The sequence below is a fragment of the Chrysochloris asiatica genome, unplaced genomic scaffold (genome assembly GCF_000296735.1).
Source record: "Chrysochloris asiatica unplaced genomic scaffold, ChrAsi1.0 scaffold00050, whole genome shotgun sequence".
In the NCBI taxonomy this organism is placed as follows: Eukaryota; Metazoa; Chordata; class Mammalia; order Afrosoricida; family Chrysochloridae; genus Chrysochloris; species Chrysochloris asiatica.
In genome coordinates, this window is record NW_006408568.1 from 12,169,764 (window position 1) to 12,193,557 (window position 23,794).

At 41.7% G+C, this 23,794-nt stretch overlaps 1 protein-coding gene across 1 annotated transcript; it reads left to right on the forward strand.

Annotated features, from left to right (window-relative positions):
- The first annotated feature begins 699 nt into the window (after positions 1 to 699).
- Positions 700 to 20,736, forward strand: LOC102828271 (1,5-anhydro-D-fructose reductase-like). The gene is made up of 8 exons (XM_006862785.1): positions 700 to 801; positions 2,379 to 2,546; positions 4,670 to 4,786; positions 9,134 to 9,211; positions 13,328 to 13,450; positions 16,725 to 16,822; positions 19,716 to 19,788; positions 20,617 to 20,736. Exons 1-8 carry the CDS (start codon positions 700 to 702, stop codon positions 20,734 to 20,736), a joined length of 879 nt encoding a protein of 292 aa, XP_006862847.1.
- The last annotated feature ends 3,058 nt before the right edge of the window (positions 20,737 to 23,794 follow it).

Here is a 23,794-nt window from a genome sequence, read left to right on the forward strand (position 1 = left end):
TGAGGTTGGCCCAGGATTAGGCAGTGTTTCGTTCTGTGCATAAGGTCGCTACGGGTCAGTACTGACTCGATGGCACCTAACAACAACAACAACAAAGAAATCAGGAAACAGTAACATGTAAGAAATTCAGTAATTTGCCTACGTCTATAGTGGTAAGATTTAAACAGAGGCACTTACACTCTAGAGCCCAGGTTAACCACTACTTCCCTCTTTTTTCTTCACTGAGTCAAGTGGAGACTTTTTTAAACCTTACAATCCTACTGGCATTTCAGACTGGCCCATCACCCATGCTATGATCGCCCTAGACTGCTAGGAGTTAGTTGCTTCTGCTTCTGCCTTTCGAACATTTAATTGTGTAGAACTTTTATAGTTTAATCTTTGCAAACGACCTTTTTAAAAATAGCCTTTTGGAGATATAATGTAGATATCATAAAGTACACTCGTTTAAAGTTGGCCATTCAATGATGTTTAGGATAATTACGGAGAATAGAATCCTGGCACATTTCTTTTATCAGGTCATTCCCTGGGTTCTTGACGTGGGGACTACAGTCTTATTATAAGTCAAAACACTGACACAGTGCAGAGTACTCACCAGGCAAGGCAGCCACGGTTTAACCTTTGCTTCCCACGCGCGTCCCCGCTTGCTGGGGCCCCTGGGAGCAACCCCCTTCTCCTCGCGCGCGCTACCGCCAGCCAATCATGGCCGCCAGCAGTCTCGCCAGCGAGTCGCCGCAGTTTATCCCAGGACTGCCTCCCCGACACCTGGGCAAGATACCGGTCCTGGGACTGGGCACCTGGAAGGTAAAGCTGCAGTGCGGCCTGCACTGTGCAGCGCCTTTTACTTTTTGTGCAATGCCCAGTTACTTAAATCAGCACCTGGTGGTTTCGGTCTGGCTGGGCACACCTCACGCCAGAGGCTTCTTGGGAGCGCCCGTTTAGTTGCCCCGGCTGCCTGTTCTCAGGTGTGTCCTATGAAGTCTGACTTATTTGGTGGTGGTGGTAGTGATGTGCTGTGGAGTCGGTTCCGACTCATAGTGACCTTGTATCGGGTTTCTGAGAGTGTAAACTGGACCAGAAATTCTCATCTTTGTCCTATGCAGCGCCTGGTAGATTGGAACTAGTAACCTTGTGGTTAGCAGCCTAACTTGTAACCCACTAAGCTACAGAGCTTTCTTAGTGATTTAGTGCTGCGGCAATAAATATGGAGTCCTGGTGTAACACTGTAGGATAAGGACTGCTAACTGAAAGGTTGCTGGTTCAAACCCACTAACTGTTCCTCATAAATGTTACATGGGGTCTCTGAATTGGAACCAACTCAACGGTACTAACAACCACAGCAACAATAAACAATAAAAGCAAGTGGATGCCTTTAACAAACAGAAATTTCTTCTCTCACAGATGAGGAGGCGAGAAGTTCATATTCAGGGCGCCAGTTCCAGAGGAAGATTTTCACTTGCTGTCAACTCACAGTTCACATTTAGGATGATTTTTTCCCTAGTAGAGTTTTAAAAGTTTGTTTTGTGGTTCTGTATAATAAACAGTAGACCATAAGGTCAGTTTGAACGGCAAGGTGATGGTTCAAACCCACCAGCTGTTCCTAGGAAACACTACCCAAGGTCACTATGAATCAGAACCAACTTGACGGCACTAAACAATAACATTCTTGATCAAGTTAGAGTTCCCTTTTATTGCTAATATATTTAGAGTTTGGATTTTATCCAAACATTGATTGAGATGTTTTTGTGTTTTCTCATTTCATGTTCTAATATGGTGAATTATGTTCATGGATTTTCTATTACTAAGGCATCCTTGCAAACCTGAGATAAACTCAGCTTGTGGTGTATATATGTATATATTTTTTCATATGCATTGTTTTATATACAATTTGCTATTTTTTATTTATGGGTTTTGCAACCACCATTCATTTGTTTTTTTGGCATATGCTCCTTAGTATGGTCGATTACCTTTATGTGAGTATATTGCCTTGTGTTACCTTTACAACCAGACTGCATGGTCTTTGAGCGTAGCTGGGACTTATACTTATTTGTATAAGTTATCACTTATTGTACATTAAGTTCTTTCTTTTTTCATTCAGGAAGAACAGTCACATTACAGTATTATTTAACTCAGTACTTTGCAGACAGAAAGCACACCTATAGGATGTTTTCCTCAAAAGTAAAGAAGTTGTAACTGAGCTTATCTATAAATTCTTGTCTGACATTTCCTAATTTTAAGACTGTTGATACTAGTACCAATTCAGTGACTTAATTTTTAAAATGTATTGTTTGACTTTGTATTACAGAGTGAAAAGGGGGATACCTGTGGGTGGGGACTTCCCTGAATGTGGGTGCATTACCTCTGTTTTGTTTATTTCACAGGCTGCCCCAGGAGAAGTGACAGAGGCGGTGAAAGTGGCAATCGATGTGGGATATCGGCACTTTGACTGTGCTTACTTCTACCACAATGAGAATGAGGTTGGAGCAGGGATCCAGCATAAGATCAAGGAAGGCGTGGTCAAACGAGAGGACTTGTTTATTGTCAGCAAGGTGTGACTTCTCAGCCGCAGGAGAGTAGGATCTAGGCCATCTGGCTTGGATAATGAGATCAGAAATAGAATGTGAAGGATCCTCCAATTTCCTCATTTCACGGGTGGGGGGGTGGTAGGGGGGGTGGTGGCTTTGCTTTGTACTTGAATCAGAATTTTTGCCCTTTAGTGAACATGCTGAGTTATACTGTGCATAAATTTATTTGTTTCATCTAATTTATTTGGCCATTGAGATTGGAGACACAGAGATCCCTCAACTAACAATTCATTCATAAAGCAAAATGTATTGAATGAGGGACACTTAGGTATGCAGTGGTGAGTAGGACAAAGTCTCAGACTTCTTGTATTCAGTTTACACAATGATTCTTCAACTCAGAATTACCTGGAAGTGCTTGGAATACTGCTTCTCGGTTCTACCCCATATCTGCGGAATAAGAAACTCTGGGAGTAGTGCTATATGAAAGTGTTGGGGGTACCATCACAATCAGGGATCAACTTGAGCCAAAGCACAAGGCAGGAAACAGGCACAAGGCTCAAGCAGGTATAAGAAGTTTGGTATTTCTGGAACAAAAAATGTTAGGCTGGAGAAGCTGACAGGGGCCAGATTAGGAACTCTTGGTATGTCATTGTAACAAACGTATACTTTTTTCTATAGAAAAAGGAGAACTATTGAAGGATTTTAAGCTGGGGAGCTTATATATAAGTGAGGTTTATAATGCCTGGTGGTGCTGTAGGATCAACACTGGACTGCAAACCATAAGGTCGGCAGTTCAAGCTCACCAACCACTCCTCGGAAACCCTATACAGGGTACTAGAGGCAGGAGACCAGTTACCAGAAACTAAGCACCGTTTTAGGTGGGAGTTGATAAAAACATGAAAGAGGGCAGAGAGATGGGTGTACATGGAAGATAATGAGGTGGTAAGTCCTGAAGAAAATAGACAAGACAGCAGAGAAGTAAGGAGTTAATTTGCTTTTGACTTTGAAGCAGAATGTTACAACGATTAGATAAGGAATCTAAAGGTTCAAGTGATGTCATTCATGAGCTGAGAGACATTAGCTTAGTCATTGGACAACTCAGGGTCACAGCTGCATCAATTGTAAAATGACAATTTGTTAAAATTTCTAGAATGATTTCCATGGGTTTAAAACTCCATAATTCCATGATAGAATGCTGTTTCTGTAGTAGATTTGCTTTTTTTTGCTTTATTTTAATTTTTATAATCCATCATTACCATCTACGGATAGAGTAGGGAGGTGAAGAGGATAAGTCTCACTGTGCGTGGCTGGGCAGACAGACTTGGGAATGAAAATTGCCTATGAGTTCTCAAGGTGAAGAGATGAAGTTCTAAGACTGGCCCGTCTTAATTATTTAATGTTGCTGTTACAGAAATAATACAAGTCGATGGCTTTAAAGAACAGAAATTTATTTTCTCATAGTTTATTTTTACTGTTGTTGTTGAGAAACTAATATTGTTTCTGAGGAGCGACTGCTGAGTTTGAAGTGCCCACCTTACGGTTCAACCCCACCTTGCAGTTGAGTGCACAGCCTACAGCCCCACACCAGGACTCCAGCCTTTAAAATTGCTGTTGTTGTTGAGTGCCTTCGAGGCGGTTCCTACTCATAGAGATCCTGTATAGGGTTTTCAAGGAATGGCTGGTGAATTTGAACCGCCGACCTTGCGGTTTAAACCAACTTTGTGGTCCAGTGCATTATCCCACAGCGCCACACTGGGACTCAGGCACTACTTAAGTGGGAAGCACAATATAGAAATTTTTATTTTTTCTTATATCCTCTATGTCTGCAGGCATTTTCTTTTTTGGTTCTAGTAGATCCAAGTAACCAGTCAGTCCTCCCTCCCATCAAATATGTCACAGTGTCGTGAGTTTCCTGTTCAGTAGGAACTAGACACAGGAGCCCAGCTTTGGAGATTCCCACCCTGAGGGAGTCATGAAACTTCTGAGAATAATGTTGTTGCCCCCCTCTGAATTGGTCATACTCTACTACTGTAATTACCTCTTAGATGCTTTTGGCTGCCCATGTACTGGGTCTGTGCAGGCAAAGAGCGAATAGGTCCACACTGGATTTGTGGCTGTGTGTCATGGTGCTTTCCTCCTCTCCTTAGCTATGGTGTACCTTCCACAAAAAGTCCTTGGTGAAAACAGCCTGCCAGAAGAGTCTGAAGTCCTTAAAGCTGGATTACTTGGACCTGTACCTCATACACTGGCCCATGGGTTTCAAGGTACGGTTCAGTAGGTGGTTGATACCCAGTCTGCAGTATCTTTTTCTTTCAGAGTGTGGTGGAAAGAGGATAGTACACAGTGAGGGCACAGGGGCTCATTTACTGCACAGCCAGAAACCACGTGGTTTGGGAAGTCACTAAATATCTGAGTCTCAATTCAGGAGACACTTGGGCTAGAGAACCTCTGAGGCACTCGCACAGTTCTAACTTTCGATGGCGCTTTCTTCCACGCCAGTTTTGATTTCTTTCATCAAGTCCAGATAGTGGAAAGTCCACTCCCCCTCCCCACCTCCTGCCTTCCACCATGGGGCTTTTAAGTGAGAGCAGATAGCAGACAGAAGAACTACTGCTGCTCAAGGCCACTGCCTGTTCAGATGCCAAGTCCCCAGTCAATTCTGGCTGGCTGTCTACTTGTCACATTCTGTGCCCTTTAGGGGTTGACTGCTGTTTTGCAATACTGGGGTATTTGGTTGTTCAACCTGCAATGGGTTCAGTTGGTTATATTATTTTTCCATTGGTTTTATTCTCTTTTTATTTAATTGAATCTCATATCCCATCTCTCACTTTAAAATTCTCTCAGATCTCCTGTGGTTTATCTCCACCTGGCTGGTGGTGGGTACCTGTTTCAGTCTTATGTTGTCCCTTCACATCTGCCCCATTCCAAAATGATCACCTGCCTGGCCAAGGACTTAGTCACACAGGTGGCACATGTGAAATATGGAGTCCTTCTGTGACCAGCTGCTCAGCTGTCTCCTTTGTGTTTACCTTGTCTCGTAACCTCCAATTGTTGTTGTTAGGTATCTTTGTGTTGATTCCGACCCATAGCAACCCTACATATAACAGAATAAAACACCGCCGGGTCCTGCACCATCCTCACAATTGCTGTTATACTTGAGCCCATTGTTGCTGCCACTGTGCCAATCGTGTATGGGGTCTCCCTCTCTTTCGTTGTCCCTCAACTTTACCAAGTCTGATGTCAATCTTCAGAGACTGGTCCCTCCTGATAACATGTCTGAAATATGAGAGACGAAGTCTGGCCATCTTGTCTTCTAAGGACATTCCGGTTGTACGTCTTCCAACACAGATTCACCTGTTCTTCTGGCGGTCTATGGTACCTTTAATATTCCTTATCAACACTGTAACTCAAATGCACCAATTCTTCTATGCTCTTCCTTATTCACCGCTCAACTTTCACATGCATAAGAGGCTATTGAAAATACCATGGCTTGGGTTGAGTGCACTTTAGTCCTTAAACTGACAACTTTATTCTTTGAACACTTTAAAGAAGTTTTGTTTAGCAGTTTTGCCTAATGTAATATACCATTTGATTTCTTGACTTCTGCTTCCCTGAGTGTTGATGGTTGAGCTGAACAAAATGAAGTCTTTGACAACTTCAATCTTTTCTCAATTTATCTTTTTTTTTTTTTTTTTTTTTATAATTAAATGTTTTTATTTTGGATTGAGTGAAAGTTTACAGGGCACATCATCAGCTTCACATTCAACCATTCATATAGCTTGTTTCATTACATTGATTATTATCCCCTCCATATATCATCAGTTTACAGTGTTTCTCTCTATCATCTTTAGCTTTTTTGGGGGGGGGCTGGAGAGGGGGGGAACTTGCCTTTTTGGAATTTACAGTCTCGGCTTTTAGGGAAGGTTTTTACATTTGTCCGTGGATATCCAGGGCTCATGTATGAGATTACTAACAAGCATTACTGAATAATCAGATGAGGGACAGTTTGCTATGTCTACTAGGTAGCTAAAGTCTGATCCTCAGAGCCTATGGTTTGGATGGTCAACAACGCTTGGGCCCACAGGGTCTTGACCTCCTGACTGGGTCTGCACAGTCTGCATCAGATTCCCCCTTATTTATTGTTCAATTTATCTTGATGTTATTTATTGGTCCAGTGGTGAGGATTTTTGTTTTCTTTACATTGAGATGCAACCCATAGTGAAGGGTTGGTAAATATTTTAAGTCCTCTTCATTTTCAGCAAGCAAGCTTGTATCATCTACATATCACAGGTTGTTAATGAGTCTTCTTCAAATCCTGATGCCACATTCTTCTTCATATAATCCAGCTTCTTAAATAATTTGCTCAGCATACAGAGAAGTATGGTGAAAGAATACAACCTTGGTGCACACCATTCCTAATTTTAAACCATTCAGTGTCCTTTGTTCTTTTCAAATAACTGCTTCTTGGTCTGTGTACAGGTTCCTCATGAGCACAATTAAGTGTTCTGGAAGACTCATTCTCCATAATGTTGTCTATAGCTTGTCATGATCCACACAATCAAAAGCCTTTGCATAGTCAGTAAAGCACAGGCAAACAGTAAACATCTTTCTGGTATTCTCTGCTTTCAGCCAAGATCCATCTGATGTCAGTAGTGATATCCCTCGTTCCATGTCCTCGTCTGAATCCACTGTACAAGTTCCTAATGAGCACATTTACCCATTTATCACAATATTATCCATAGCTTGTCATGATCCACACAGTCAGAATCTTTTTAATAGTCAATAAAGCACAAGTAAACATCTTTCTAGTATTCTCTACTCTCAGCCCAAAACCATCTGACCTCAGCAATTACATTCCTATGTCCATGTCCTCTTCTGAATCCAGCTTGAATTGCTGGCAGTTCCCAGTCAATGCACCATCCCAGCCACTTATGGATTATCTTGAGCAAATTTTACTTGCATGTGATATTAATGATAATTGTCCTATGATTTCTGCATTCCATTTGGAATGTGCACAAATATGGATCTCTTCCAATCAGCCCAATTTCTTGGCATAGATGAGTGAGTGTCCCATCAGTTTGCTGACAGATTTCAATTTGTATTCCATCAATTCCCAGAGCCTTGTTCTTTGTCAATGTCTTCAGTGCAACTTGGATTTCTTCCTTCAGTACCATTGGCTCTGGATATGGTTAAACATAGATCATTTCTTTTTGGTACAATGACTGTGTGTTCTTTCCATCTTCTTTTGATGCATCATTCATTAGTTTGTCAAAAGAATCCTACGGTATTTCCAGTCAAGACTTGAATTTTTTCCTCAGTTCATTCAGCTTGAGAAATGCTGAGCATATTCTTCCTTTTTGGTTTTCTAACTCCAGATCTTTGTACATTTAATTGTAATATTAGACTTTGTCTTCTTGAACTGCCTTTTGAAATTTTCTGTTCAGCTCTTTTACCTCCTCATTTCTTCCATTTACTTTTGCACCTGGTGTGTGCCAAGCAACTGGTTATCTTTTAAGATGAAAACACTAATGACTAAAATCTCTTCATTTTGAATGTAACTTTAGTTTAAGGCTTTGTATGTAATTTCAATAAAGGATATAGGCCACTCTACTTCAGTCACATGAGTAAAGAACAGAAAATGCCCTGAAAGCAAACTAAGAGATAATGATTCAGAAATGATTTTTGTATCTTTGAAATTCAGTGTAATTTTTTTTAGACTAGTAGTTAAAAGATAATAATAGAAGCTAATAATGATATGGAGTCCTGGTGTGGCACTGTAGGTTAATGTGCTGGACTGCAAGGTTGGTTTGAACTGCAAGGTTGGTGGTTCAAGCTCACCAGCCACTCTATGGGAACTGTATGTATCATTCTGTTTTATATCAGGTCACTATGAGTCAGAACTGACTCGATAACACCTAATCACAACAGAGTTGGGAGAGGTCTCAGATCACTCAATAGATTACACAGTGGAAATCTATGAGTATTTGAAAGTTAAGTATATCGAATTTAATTGCCTAGAAGGGAATTCAGGCTTCAGGCAGAACTACTAGGGAATAAGACTCCTTGGGTTTATGCTCACAGCATAGTCAACATATCTCTGCCTAGTAGGAACTTGTAGTCCTCTTATGATTTTTGATGAGTAGTAAGGCAGTAAGGAACCCTGGTGATGCAGTGGTTATGATGATGGGAATTCTTCAAAAGAAGATCCTAACAATGGAGTTGGGAGAAGATTGATGAAACTCTTATAGCATGAAGGAATCCATCTCCCCCAGCAAGTTGCTTACCTGAAATTGCTAATCGATTTTCTGGCATATGACAAAGATTCTAGGTCTTCCTTTCATTTCCTGCCTTATGAGAGGTAGACAGTGATCTTCAGGGCTGTCATGGACTTTATAGACTATCCAACACAACCAGCCATGGTCCTATCAAAGTGAAGGTCTGGAGAAGTGAAGTCCCATGGACATGGTGGGGTTGCTTATTGATAAGTTCATGGTTTGGAGTCAGGTTTTCTGACAAATAATCCAGTGTTCTTTCTGTACATTTGGATTCTGCCTTTATCCATCTCCATATCAGGCATGGCTCATAAGCTCCCTTTCTTCTGGTTTTCACAGCCTGGGGAAAAAGACTTGCCTTTAGATCGCAATGGTATGGCAATAGCCAGTGAAACGGACTACCTGCAAACCTGGGAGGTAAGCTGAGGCACACTGTCTGCCAACTTCTTTTTTTTTTTTTTAATTAAATGTTTTTATTTTGCATTGAGTGAAAGTTTACAGGGCACACCATCAGCTTCACATTCAACCATTCATATAGCTTGTTTCATTACATTGATTATTATCCCCGCCATATATCATCAGTTTACAGTGTTTCTCTCTATCCTCTTTAGCTTTTTTTTTTTTTTTTTTGGATGGGGAATTTACAGTCTCGGCTTTTAGGGAAGGTTTTTACATTTGTCTGTGGATATCCAGGGCTCATGTATGAGATTACTAACAAGCATTACTGAATAATCAGATGAGGGACAGTTTGCTATGTCTACTAAGTGGCTAGAGTCTGATCCTCAGAGCCTATGGTTTGGACGGTCAACAACGCTTGGGCCCACAGGGGCTTGGCCTCCTGACCGGGTCTGTATTGTCTGCATCTGAGTCCTCCTCTGCCAACTTCTTGCATCCCAGTCAATGCATGTCAGAATCAGGAGTTGTTAAGAACTTGAGTTTCTTGTGTTCAAACACACCAGTCTAAACTGCTTGCGACACAGGGTTCGCAGTAGTATGAATTAGGAATGAACACTTGGTTGAAGAACTCAGAGACCTCAAGTGACTTTCTTGTTACCTGAGTTTTACTTTGGTTCATCTTTGAAACATTTGTTTTAGGGGTAACTAATCCAGACCTGGATATCCAGACTAGCTAACATGGCAAAGAATGAAAATTCCAGAACACTTAATTGTGCTCATGAGGAACCTATACATAGCCCAAGAAGCAGTTGTTAGAACAGAACAAGGGGATACTGAATGGTTTAAAATTAGGAAAGGTTGTATCCTTTCATCATACTTATTCAATAATATGCTGAACAAATAATCCGGGAAGCTCGATTATATGAAAAACGTGGCATCAGGGTTGGAGGAAGACTGTGATATACAGATACACTACCTTGCTTGCTATAAGTGAAGAGGTCTTGACATATTTTCTGATGAAGATCAAAGACTATAGTCTTCAGTATGGATTGCGCTTCAGTGTAAAGAAAACAAAAATCCTCACAAGTCAACCAAAAAAATATCATGATAAATAGAGGAAAGATTGGCGTTGTCAAGGATTTCATTTTACTTTGATCCATAGTCAATGCTCATGGAAGCAGCAATGAAGAAATAAAACAACGTATTACATTGGGCAGGTCTGTTGCACAAGACCGCTTTACATTTTTTAAAAAGAGTAAAGGTACCACTTTGAGGACTTAGGTGTGTGCCTGAATCAAGCCAGGGTATTTTTAATTGCCTCATATGCATGTGAAAATTGGACCATGAAGAAAGACTATAGAAGACTTGATGCATGAGTCATCAGTGGACTCAGACATAACAACATTGAGAGGATGGCCCAGGACGGGACAGTGTTTCCTTCTGTTGTACATGGGGTTGCTACTAGTCAGAACCAACTCAGTGGTACCAAAAAGAAGTAACAATGATCCAGACCTCTCCCCTTTCTCTCCCTCAAATATTTATTTTTTTCATTAAAAAATATCACATATTCATAATAAAATACAGAAGAGCTTAAAAGAGTATAAAAGAAAATAAAAAGAATCTGTTTTTCCTTCACCCAGTGTTAACCACTATTAATATTTTATAATGCCTTTTAAAGCATTTTATAACGTTAATTTGGGCAGTGTGGTAATGCTTGGCTTGGGAAAGTGATAAAGTAGAGTTAACAGGTTTATCATGCCAGAGTGCAGATAGAAATGGATAGGGCTTGAAGTGAGGTAGTGACTGTGGGAATCAAGAGGAAGTGGTGGATTTGAGAGACTTCTGGATGTAGAGTTACTGTTGTGGTGTGAGGGGCAGGGAAACTCCCTGGTGATGTAGGCTTCTAGCCAGGGTGACTTAGTGCCTACAGTCTTGCTCACCAACATGAGGAACAGATGAGGGACAATTGTGGGGCATGGGAGGAAAAAGAAAGCATGTTCAAATTTGAGCTTGCTGAGTTTAGTTAATAGCTTGAATTCAGAAGAAGAGATTCTAGAGCTGTTTGTGGAATTGGTAGGTTAAGCCATAGGAGTGCCTGAGATTATCCAAGGATAATGAGGTTAGGGAGGTGGGAATACTGGAGCTAGGCATTATCATTGTCTTTCCCATTTTTAAAAACACGAGTCAGTTAAGCAACAGAGATTAGCCGAGGTGTCTGAGATATTAGGATTGTTGTTGTTGTTAAGTGCCGTTGAATTGGTTCCGATCCATTGTGACCCTGTATAGGGTTTCCAAGGAGCAGCTGGTGAGCTTGAACCACCCACCTTGCAGTTCAAACCTCTTTGCAGTCTGGCGCATTAGCCCACAGCACCACACCAGGATTAGTGCCACGGTATTCTAAACCTTTCTGTCACACTGTATTGCCTCTCCTGAATAATTTGGGTTAAACTTTAGATTATTTACGTAGTATAACTGAGAATGATCGTTACAGAATTGAGACAACATATGGTGCATCTTGATTTATTTGTCCCTGACCCCATGGCCATCAGGACTTCCTGCTGCCTTCTTACACAGACACACAGGCCATATTAGAGGGGCAGCCTGGCTTATTGGTCATTGAACAGCTCAAAGCTTTGAGTGCTCTGCCCTCAAGTTCCTTACCATGTTAAACGGTAAGGGCAGGATAGGAGAATGAAGGGACATCTTTGTGTATAAGAAGAATACTTCACTAATCATGAAGGTGGTGAAAGATACAGGGATGTGCGCAGGAATTAAAGTGAATAGAGGTAAATACTGTTAACTGATGGTACATGGAAGCATATTGCATCATTGTAATGACACGAAGAATATGATTTGTTGAATGTGGAACTAATCTGTTCTGTAAACCTTCACTTAATTCACAATTAAAAGTTTTTTTTTAAAAAAAGATTCTAATCTAGGTGTAAAGAAAAGTAACTGTCATAGATTTAATTATGCCCAACCCCCCAAATATGTGTCAACTTGGTTGGGCCCTGATTCTCTGTGATTTGGCAGTTAGTTATGTGATAATTCCCCATAATGTGATTTTATGTGATAAACCAATGAAGACGATTAAGGGTGGTTTGTAATATCCCTAATCCTGTCACACCCTCATCTGATGTAAGGAAGTTTCCCAGGGTGTGGCCTGTAACATCTTTCATTGTACAAAGATAAAAGGAGACAGAAGTGAGCAGAGAGTGAAGGACCTATTACCATCAAGAAAGAAGAGCCAGGACTGGAGTGTGTCCTTTGGACCTGTGATCCCTGTGCTGTGAAGCTCCTAGGTCCAGAAGAACACTGATTCTAGGATGCTTGGAGATCTCCAAGAAACACTGGGACTATAGATGTTGAAAGGAGGCAAGGACCTTTCCCCAGAGCTAAAAAAGAGAGAAAGCCTTCCCCTAGAGCTGGCTTTCTGCATTCAGAATTCTAGCTTCCTAACCATAGTGGTTACGAATCGGGCTGCTAACCTCAAGGTCGGCAATTTAAAACTACCAGTTGCTCCGTGGGAGAAAGATACGGCTTTCTGCTCCGTAAAGATTTACAGCCTTGGAAACCCAGTGCAGGGTCACTGTGAGTCAGAACCGACTCCATGGTACTTAACAACAACAACAACAAACTGTGATGGAATACATTTCTGGTTGTTAAAACCAATCACTTGTGGTATTTCTGTCACAGCAGCACTAGATAAGTCAGACCATGAACAAATAAAATCACCAATACACATACAGGCAGCATGTCCAACTTGAACTTGCCCTTTTATGTTATGGGAATTTGCCCTCGCTTTGAAATGATTGAACCAATGCCGAGTCACAACAAATTCTTCATCACAGCCAGCTTCACTTGTTACATGTGCAGATTTAAATCACTGAAAAGGCACTGAGCCTCTTGCACTAACATAAGGCTAAATAAGAACTCTATGCACCTGTTCTGACTTAACCTACAAATCTGATTTAAAGACATATTTATGAATTTCGTATATAACCCGAGAATTGTCTGTTGGTTGTTTTTTTTGTAAATTTGGTGCAGACATTTCAAAAATACTGTGATAGAGGAGATGAGGGATTTAATGAAATGGGGAGAGGCCACACCCAAGAATCATTCTTTGTTCTCTTTTAGGCTATGGAGGACCTGTTGATTACAGGGCTGGTGAGATACATTGGGGTGTCCAATTTCAACCACGAACAGCTGGACAGACTTTTGAATAAGCCTAATTTGAGAGTCAAGCCTATAACTAACCAGGTGAGCTTGTACACATTGTGAAAGGGTTTAATGGATGTTGTTGGCTTTCCACCTACTACTTCCAAGTGGCTGTACTAAAATGGCTTGAAATAAGCATTTTTCTTTAGGGTTATCAAAATTGTAAAATACGGTATCAGGCAAGTGAAGGGTTTGATAGACAACTGAAGTTTTTATCTATCTATCTAACACCTGTCTATTTAATACTTCTCTGGTTAGGGTGTTGAGAATGTAAAGCAGGGCTGGAGTTCGAACTTGGTTTTCCACTTACAGTTTTGTGTGAGTCACCAGGTCTGTTCCAAATTGATGAACAGTCCTGGCAGTTCTGTCATGAGTTATGGCATGGTGCTTCCCTTGAAAGCCTCAGGGAAGTTCCCTGTCACGGGTTCTCCAGCTGTGGAGATTCTTTGCATTAAAGGGATGGATAACGGAATGACTCTCTGACCAGCTTCACAGACTCTGGCTAACCCTGTGCTTTGTACTTTCCCCCTGTAATACGGAGAGATGACTTTTGAACAAAAGTCTGTTGCATTTCTAGATTGACTGCCTGGCTTTATATATTGAAAATGTTTATGTCGTACTTTATTTTGCCTAAGCATTTTATTAAGGTATGAAGTGCACATGTTAAAATAGAGCTTGATGAATTCTCATACAAGAAGGCTTCAGAAAGTTCATGAGAAAATTGAGTTGAATAATAATGGGATTTTTCCATGAACTCTCTGAAGCCCCTTCTAAATAGTGACCAGCATCCAGATTTAGAAAGAAAACATCACCCGTACCCTAGAAGTACTCCTGTTGTGCCCCACCTCTGCCAAAGGGAGCTACTATTCTGGATATTAGCAACAGAATTCGCTTTTGAGCTTTTATATAGACAGAACAATATATACTTGATTCTTTTGTGTCTGGCTTCTTTCACTCAATGTGATGTTTGTTAAGTATGCCTATATTTGTGTATGATTGTAAAGTGTACATTCTTACTTCTCTGTGAACGTACCAGAGTTTAGTTATCTAGTCTCCTGTCGATGGACTGACTCTTGGGGCTATTAAGAATATAGCATCACTTTTTAAATAAATAAACTTATTTTCATTTGCCTGTAACATACATAAGGAGTACTGGTATGGCACTGTAGGATCAGCACTGGATTGCTAACCACAAGGTTGGTGGTTCAAACCCACCAGCTGCTTTTTGGAAACCCTATACAGGGTCGTCGTGCGTCAGAACCAACTTGATGGCACTTAACAACCACCACCACATATATACAGAATAGTGGATAAATCATAAAATTTCACAAGTGGCTGTACTAAAACGGCATGCTGTAAGCATTTTTCTTTAGGGTTTTCCAAATTGTAAAATATGGTATCAGCTAGGCAAGTGAAGGGGTTGGTAGTAACGTATTCATATATTCAGCACCCAAAACTAGAAGCAGAATATTCTTAGCCTTGCAGAAACACCTCTCATGCCCCGTTCCAGTCACTAAACACATGGAGTAACCACCATCCTGACTGCCAATGTAGTTTAGTTTTGTCTGATTTTAAACTTTATAGAGCAAAACCTGTGACAGCCAGGACCTGTGTATGGCAGAATCCTGTCAGAGAAGGAAAACGCAAATATTTTCCTTTGTTGGAGAGAACTAGAAAAGTATTCACTGCACCCTGTCAAAGGCAGAAAACTTACGAGACCCGGAAAACCTGGAGTCCTGGTGTGGCACTGTGGGTTCATGCGCCAGACTGCAAAGCCATTAGAACTGCAAGGTGGTGGTTCAAGCTCACCAGCTGCTCCTTGGAAATTCCATACAAAGTCTCTATGGGTCAGAATCGACTCAGCAGCACTTAACACCAACACCAACATCCCACTGCACTCCTGTTCTCACAGGTGTTACTGTGCATGGAGAATCTGTGTGTAAGAGATTCTGTTTTGTGTTGATTTTTATGCTGAGCAGGACTTTAAATAACTAGCAAAGATTGTTGCGTCGTCTGTAGGAATGAAGTGGGTTTGGACAGGTTTGGTTTCTAGGATTGTCAACATTCAGGAATGCAGAGTCTTTGGAAGTGTTTTCCGAAAGCCAGGCCGGCTTTTCTTTCTGAGACTTTCCTGACTGCTGATTTTGCTATGTTGTGCTCTGCACAGTTCTGTAAGCCTGTTTTGCTACCCTCCAAGGCTCTATTGATAGTTCCCTTCAGTTCATGATAAACAAGTATGTATTTTAGGGTGACTTACAACCTGGGGTTGTGCATGAGAATTCCTAGAATGTAGAGAAGACAGAAATCTTTTAAAAAGTTAGTAGGAATCACCTATATAGCATGTATGAGGGGCTTCAAAAAGTTCATGGAAACAGGAAATGAAAAGATAATGGAAATTTCCCATGAACTTTTTGAAGCCCCCTTGTATTGGCATGTACAGCTCCCCTGTTTTCACTTATTCCTTCAACAAGTGTTTATTGAGCATCTTCTATGTGTACATTGCACTAGGTATTGCGGAGACTTCCATGAACCAAACAGAATTCCGTGGCTTCATGGAACTTACATACTAGTGGCAACAGATAAGCAATTTTTTGTTGTTGTTAAGTTGTTAAGTGCCTAGAGTCAGTTCTCACAGTGACCCTGTGTAGGGTTTCCAAGGAGCAGCTGGTGAGCTTGAACCACTGACCTTGTGGTTCAAACTGACCTTGTAATCCAGCGCATTAACCTGCAGCACCACACCAGGACTTTAGATAAGCAACTAGCAAAAGTATATAGGATGCCAGATAATGACAAATGTTGTAGAGGAAAATAAGGGCGAGAAGGGAGATCGGACTTATTAGAGAATTGCTTTTTTTTAAATTGTGGTTTTAAAAACTTTGTGATATATACAAGTGATTTGCTTTCTCCCCATTATGCACTAGCTGTATTTATCACAGTATCACATTGTCCAACCATTACCACTATTGGTTGCCAGATTTTCCCGTCGCCCTTAAGAGAAGCTCAGTGTCCCCATTAGCAGTGAGTCCTCCCTGCTGGCCCCCTATGGAAGGTTACAGTTTTCGAGTATGGTAATCCGGATGGGCCTCACTGAGAGGGTGGTATGTAAGCATTCAGAGGTCACAGGTATTCCGTGAACCTTTCCAGCTGATTGAGTTGTGGTGATCACTGAGTCTAACCTGTACAAATGAAGACACTCAGGCCCAGAGGTGGGTCACATAGCTTGAGAGCACTGGAACCAAGATATTAATGTCAGTCTCTCTACTTCTTTTGAAGAGTTTAATCTGAATGTTTTTTGTAACTGTGATTCTATTTGTAGATTGAATGCCACCCATATCTTACACAGCAGAACCTGATTCAGTTTTGCAAATCTAGAGATGTCTCCGTGATTGCTTATCATCCTCTTGGTGGTTCTTGGTAAGATATGTCAGTGGTTGTGTTAATCAAGGTCCTAGCAGGAAGTATATGCCACACTCTGAATTCAGATAGTTGTTGTTGTTAAGTGCTGTCAAGTTGGTTCCGACTCATAGTGATCTTGTATAGGGTTTTCTGAGAAGTGGCTGGTGAGCTTGAACTGCCGACCTTGCAGTTCAAACTGACCTTGTAGTCCAGCGCATTAACCCATACATAGTGCCACACTAGTTAGAAGAAGGTTTAATGAAGATGTGCACAAGGCGTAGAAAAACCACAAGGGAGCTTGTAGTTGGAATGGCTAATGCCTACAGATGCTATGGACTAAAGGGAGGGAGCTCTTACTGGAAGCCAGAAGGAGTCACTTTGAGAAGGACTGCTTGAGAGTTGTTAAGTGCCCTAGAGTTGGTTCTGACTCATAGCAACCCTGTATAGCATTTCCAAGGAGTAGCTGGTGAGTTTCAACCACTGACCTTGAGGTTCAAACCAACCTTGCAGTCCAACATTTTAAAGGACATAAACTACCTTCAGGTGGCTTCTTTTGCTAATTTCTTGATTAGCACATCTGGTTTGTTCTTAAACCTCTCTCTTAAGGTACTCCACAGACATCTCAATCTCTATGTGTTGTTCAACCGTTACCACTATCATTGTTGTTGTTGTTGTTGTTAAGTGCCATCGAGTCGGTTCCGACCCATAGCGACCCTGTAACAGGGTTTTCGAGGGTGTAAATCTTTACGGGAGTAGAAAGCCTCATCTTTCTCCCGCGGAGCAGCTGGTAGTTTCGAACCGCTGACCTTATGGTTCACAGCCCGATTCGTAACCACTACGCTACCAGAGCTCCTTTACCACAACTCAAATTCGACATGTCATTTTCTTCCAGAACCTAAAATTTGCATATCAGTTAATGAACTGCTACCATTCCGCTATCTAAGCCAGAAACTTGGAAATCATCTCTTTCCCATCCTCTCAACCCACTCCTCAACACCAAGATTTAGCGGCTATTCTGGTAGATGAATTTTGTTTGTTGATCTGTAGTCTTGCCATTAAGGAAGGAACCCTGGTGGTGCAGTGGCTAAGCACTTGATGACTAATCGGAAGATCAGTGGTTTGAACCCACCAGCCACTCCTTGGGAGGAAGATGTAGCAATCTGCCTCTGTAAAAGTTATAGCCCTGAAAACCCCGGTGGGGTAGTTCTTCTCTGTGCTTCATGGTCATTAGGAGTCACAATTGACTTATTGGCAATGGTTTTTGGTGTCACCATCATTTTAAATAACCTCATATGCATGCAAAATCTGGATGGTGAATAAGGGAGACCATAGAAGAATTGATGCTTTTGAGTTATGGTGTTGGAGGAGAAGATTGAAAGTACCACGGGCTGCCAAAAGAAACAATAAATCAGTTTTTGAAGAAGTGCAGCCAGAGTGCTCGTTGAAGCCCAAGATGACCAAACTTCGTCTCTCATACTTCAGACATGTTGTCAGGAGGGACCAGTTGCTGGAGAAGGCTATCATGTTTGGTAAGGTGGAGGGTCAGAGAAGGAGATGAAGACCCCCAACGAGGTGGATTGGTCAAGTGGCAGCATCGATGGACTCAAGCATGGCAACAGTAGTGAGGTTGGCCCTGGATTGGGCAGTGTTTCATTCTGCTGTGCATAAGGTTGCTATGAGTCGGTACCGACTCGATGGCACTTAACAACAAACAACAATATCACTCCTCTAAGGAGCCCTGGTAGCGTAGTGGTTAAAAGTCAGGCTGCTAACCACAAGGTCAGCAGTTCGAAACTACCAGCGGTACTGCTGGAGAAAGATGAAGCTTTCTGCTTCCGTAAAGATTTACAGCCATGGAAACCCTATGCAGGGTCGCTGTGAGTTGAAACCAACTCCACGGCATACCACCACCACCATCACTCCTCTAGTTAAGAATTCCCTGAGGTTATTGTAAGTGTATCTTAACTCCTTCCCTCCCTCCCAGATTTTCTCCCTTTGATCTATTTCCTGCATGGTTGTTAAAAGGAGCTGTCTCAATATGATCATATTGCCTTCTTCCCTGCTTAAAAATTCTCCAGCTCTTGACATGGCATTGGAAGCTCATCTGATCTGGACTCTCTGCCTGCCTCTGACCTCACTTCTTTCCCTGCTTACAAACATTCTATGCATCTACCATATGCCACTATTTGTGTTCCCTGGAATAGGCCATGTTCTTTGAAGTATGTTTGTCTTTGCATATACTGTTCTCCCTCTCTCTTGTTTTTTGTTTGCAAATCTTATCTTTTTTCCCTTTTTAAATCTGGCTAACTCCAATTTCTGATTTAAGCTCCAGGATTCCCCTTACCCATGTTTTGTTCATAGAACCAAGTCACACTCTTCTTGTCATTATTTCTTCTCAATCTCCTCTACTTGATAGGGCTATTTGAGAGCAGAGGATGTATTTCTGCATATTATTCATTACTATGTTTCCAGCCCCTAACTCAGTATCTGGGATCTGCTCCTGTAAAGATTACAGCCTAGAAAACTCTACAGGGCAGTTCTGCTCTGTCACGTGGGTTCCCTATGAATCTAAACCAACATGATAGCCTAAAGTAGAAAGTTGTGAAGTTAGAAAGCCCTTAAATGTCAGCATTTATGGCTAGTCTGGATTCTAGCAGAAAGGCATGCTAAAGTCTGATATGCTCAGATATTGCTGTTTCTTAAGGAAACAGCACAAAATGTACATGAAAAGCAATGATGTGTAGTAGCTTTATTCACCCAAATGTTAACAGTGGTTATTTGTAAAAGGTGAGATTTAGGTTGTTTAAGTTTTTTGGAGTGGGCATTATTGTGATTAGAGAAAATCTGTTTTGCTGACTTAGGAAAATATGTTTAATCTTTTAGCTCACTAACCTGGGCCATCTCTTTCTAGTGAGGGCGTTGACCTGATGGATGATCCTGTGATTAAGATGATTGCTCAGAAGCACAATAAGTCTCCAGCTCAGGTGTGTAGACACAGGACAGTCTGCTTAGTGGGCAGTGGGCTCTTGCACATCCCTTTGGAGTCTTTGGACTTTGTGGAGCAGAAAAGGGTTAGCTCCTTCTTGATGAATTGATTAATCCAGCATTTCCAATGTTTTCTAGCACGTTTCCTTCAGTCAAGCTATTCACTCTTGCCAATCAAGACCCAGAGTGTGATTTTCTACTTGTAGAGATCCTAGGCAGTCTGGGTCCCCACCAATTGAATTGATAGCTAGTATAAAGTGGGACAAAGGGTCCCTGGTGGTTTAAAGTTTGGCTGCTAAGCAAAAGGCCAGTGGTTTGAACTCACCAGACTTTCCGTGGGAGAAAGATCTGGCAGTCAGCTTCCAAAATGATTTACAGTCCTGGAAAGCCTATGGGGCAGTTGGACTCTTGTCCTGTAGAGGTGCCGTGAATCTGAACTGGATCGGCAGGAACACAGTGTTTTCATTTTTAATGAAGTGGAACAAAGAGGTAGTTTATTAAAATCTTTAGACTTGTTGGGCAGATTGGACACATATTAATGAAGTCTCATTAAGGTGTAGGCAGGTCCTCTAACCTTTTCCTTGGGCCCAGTGGCATTACACACTTACTGGCAGACATACACACAGACATAATGGTAGAACTGTTCAGAAAATGTTAACTTGACTTCGAAAGGACTTTGCTATGAAAGCGTTTATACTAAACGTTCCTATTGTCCCGGACTTTTGGACCTTCCCTGTATAATAAAATTCAAACTGTTAGAAAAATTGCTTAGATTTGTCTCCATATGATTTCCTTTTGTGATACTAGATTTCTTTTTCCCCTGGCAGATTTTGATCCGATTTCAGATCCAGAGGGATGTGATAGTGATTCCCAAATCTGTCACTCCGAAGCGGATTCAAGAAAATACCCAGGAAGGTGTTTGTTTTCTTTTCTTGGGGAGGATTTAGGATCATGCATGAATTAGGGTGGGTCATCTATGGTAACAAACCACCCTAGGACCCCTGTGGTTTGCTGCAGGAGAGGTTTATTTCTCTGTTCTTACTAGTTCACTGTGGGTGTTGGTAGTTAGCTTTTTACTCAGTGAGTCAAGGACGCAGGTTCCTTCCCTTTTAGGGCTCCACTGTCCTCTAAGGCATTGGGTTTTTCTTTATTCATCCCACAGATGGGGAAAGAGAAAAGAGGAGCTTATGTGGGAGATTCTTAGGGGCCATATCATGTCCACTGTCACTGAATTGGCAGTAGACAAACACAGGCCATACCAAACTGCAAAGGAGGCTGGGATGTTGTGTGCTTAGGAAGAAGAGGAAGCAGGGTTAGGGGTGGGGCAGCTGGCCATTGTCTGCCGCAGGGAGGCTTGCCAACTGGTCATTTGGTAGTGGCTGTCTAGACTGTTATGTTGAAAAGGTTTTCAATCCCGACTACTGCTTAGTTTCCTTTGAGAAGTGGGATGGAAACTGACTGCATAGTTCTTATTTTTTGGCCATAAGGTGGCCACAACTCTGAGAGGAAATGATCTCTTTGAGGGTTTTTTTGTGTTGTTTTTTTTAACCTCAAAGAACTTCAGTAGTTTGTGAAATTTGTCTGAGGAACAATATGTGGCTTTTATATAAGGGCTATCAACACTCATGAAAGCAGCAGTCAAGAAATCAAACAGGCAAATCTGCTGCACAAGTCCTCTTTAAAGCATTCAAGAGCAAAGATGTTAGTTTGAGGACTAAGTTGCGCCTGACCTAAGCCATGGTATTTTCAATAGCCTCATTTGCATGTGAAAGTTGGACAGTGAATAAGGAAGACCTAGAAGAATTGATGCACTTGAGTTATGGTGTTGGAGACGAATAGTAAAAAGTACCATGGAAAATAAACTAATCTGTGTTGGAAGAAGTACAGCTAGAATGCTTCTTGGAAGCCAGGATGGCTAGACTTCATCTCTCATACTTCAGACATATCAGGAGGGACCAGTCCCTGGAGGACATCATGCTTGGTGAAGAGGCCACTCAGTGAAAGAGGAAGACCTGTAATGTGATGGATTGGCATAGTGGTATCAGCAATGGGTTAAACGATTGTGAGGATGGTGCTGGACTGCGCAGTGTTTTATTTTGTTTTGCACAGGGTCACTTTGAGTTGAAACTGACTTGATGCCACCTAGCAACAACAACAACAATAATAAACCTAAAAACACAGTTTATAGCACAGTTATTAAAATCATGCACTTGGGACTCAACAAACCCAACCCATCTCACTCATAGCAGCTGTTCAAACCTCTCTTTAAGTTTAGTGTTTTGTTTTTTAATCAGTTGTTTTTGTTGTTGTTGCTAAGTGCTGTCAGGTCAGTCCTGACTCATAGCAACCGTGTATAGGGTTTCCAAAGAACAGCTGGTGAGTTTGAACCGCCCACCTTTTGGTTCAAACCAACCTTGTGGTCCAGTGTTTATCCTACTTTTAATCAGTAAAGTAGGATTAATCAGACTATCCAGCTCATAGGATTGTTATGAGGATTAAATGCAACAATGCATATAAATGGATTAACCTAGTGCCTGGGATACAGAAACATCTGATCTTAGTTACAAACCATCACTATCAGCATCACTGCCACTGGACTCATCCTTGAAGCTATTCCATGGGTGATAGATAGCCTTAGTAGACCACATCCATTAATCATGTCACTATGGACTGTGAATGTGGCAGTAGCTAGGCAACTGGATATCTAGTAGACATTGTTCTCTGATGCCCAGAAGTGTACTGTCGTGTGGGTCTTTGAGCGCCAGGAGGGCACTATTGTAGCCCTAGGGCATAGGACAATAGCTAGTACAAAACAACTGCTCAGTAAATATTTATTGATTGGATTGACTGATACTCTTGGGCTCACTGTGGATGGCAGGTTGGTTGGTGTGCGGCACATCTTCGTTATTGGAAAGTGTAGTATTTCCCGTTAGTGGAGGCGGGATACATAAGATCAGGAGACCTTGGAAAAGGTTCAGAGTACCTTGTGATCACAGTACTATTTCTATTGGCTACCTGTCAGTGGAAGCCCTGGTATGACACTGTGGGTTAATGCACCAAGAATGCAAAGTCATTTGAACTGCAAGGTTGGCAGTTCAAGTTCACCAGCTGCTCCTCCAAAACCCTATACAGGGTTGCTATGGATCGGAACTGACTTGATGGCACTTTACAACAACAAGAAGTTGTCAATGGGGAATATGTTACCGTTCCTACCTCCCACCTGTATATACATCCTTCCTGAGTCGTTAAGTTATGTAGATCAGCTAAAGGAGACCAGTTAGCCAACCCTTAATTAAGCCTGAAAAACATCGTCAAGTTTGTCTAAGTTGTAAGCTCTGTTCTTTGTGACTTCTGAGGGGCTTTCTGGAATTATGCCTCACATCTTGAGCTAGCTGTAAGAATTTGACAGATGGTAGCTGACTAACTTCTGGCCTGCATGGAGGCTGAGCAAAGGGTACCCAACTAAGGTATCTTCTATCTCCTGCAGTACAGCCAGGGCTCAGTAGGGGAGATGCTGTTCCTGGACCAGCCTGTCAGAATCAGGCAGATGTGTGGCCTGAGTGACTCAAACAGCTATGTTGTAGTGAACTAAGGATGGAGACCAGAGGCATTCTAAGAGGAGTAGGATGAAGCATCAGTCATTTCAAGAAGGGTTAAAAGCTGAGATAAGCATTTATGCAGGGAGACCCCAGCAGGATGGACTCACACAGTGACAGCAACAGTGAACTTAAACAAAGTATCAAATGTGAGAATGATGCAGAATCAGGCAGTGTTTCCTCACTATGAATCAGAATTGACTCGATGGCACCTAATAACAACAACAACCAGAGCTGGGTCAATGGGATTAAATAAGCAAACAGAAGAGGTGTTGAGCAAGGCCAGAGTGCTGAGGCTGGTCCTTACAGTGGGGATGCTGGTGGACTTAGCATGATACTATTTCTCTCCACCCCAGATACCCACTCAGTAATGCTGAGCCAAGGCTGCTCCAGCCTTTAAAATGTGTTT

Coding starts and splice junctions, on each gene's coding strand:
- LOC102828271 (XM_006862785.1), top strand. CDS start 700: ATGGCCGCCAGCAGTCTCGCCAGCGAGTCGCCGCAGTTTATCCCAGGA. Junction 2,547..4,669: donor ACTTGTTTATTGTCAGCAAG/GTGTGACTTCTC, acceptor TCCTCTCCTTAG/CTATGGTGTACCTTCCACAA. Junction 9,212..13,327: donor ACTACCTGCAAACCTGGGAG/GTAAGCTGAGGC, acceptor GTTCTCTTTTAG/GCTATGGAGGACCTGTTGAT.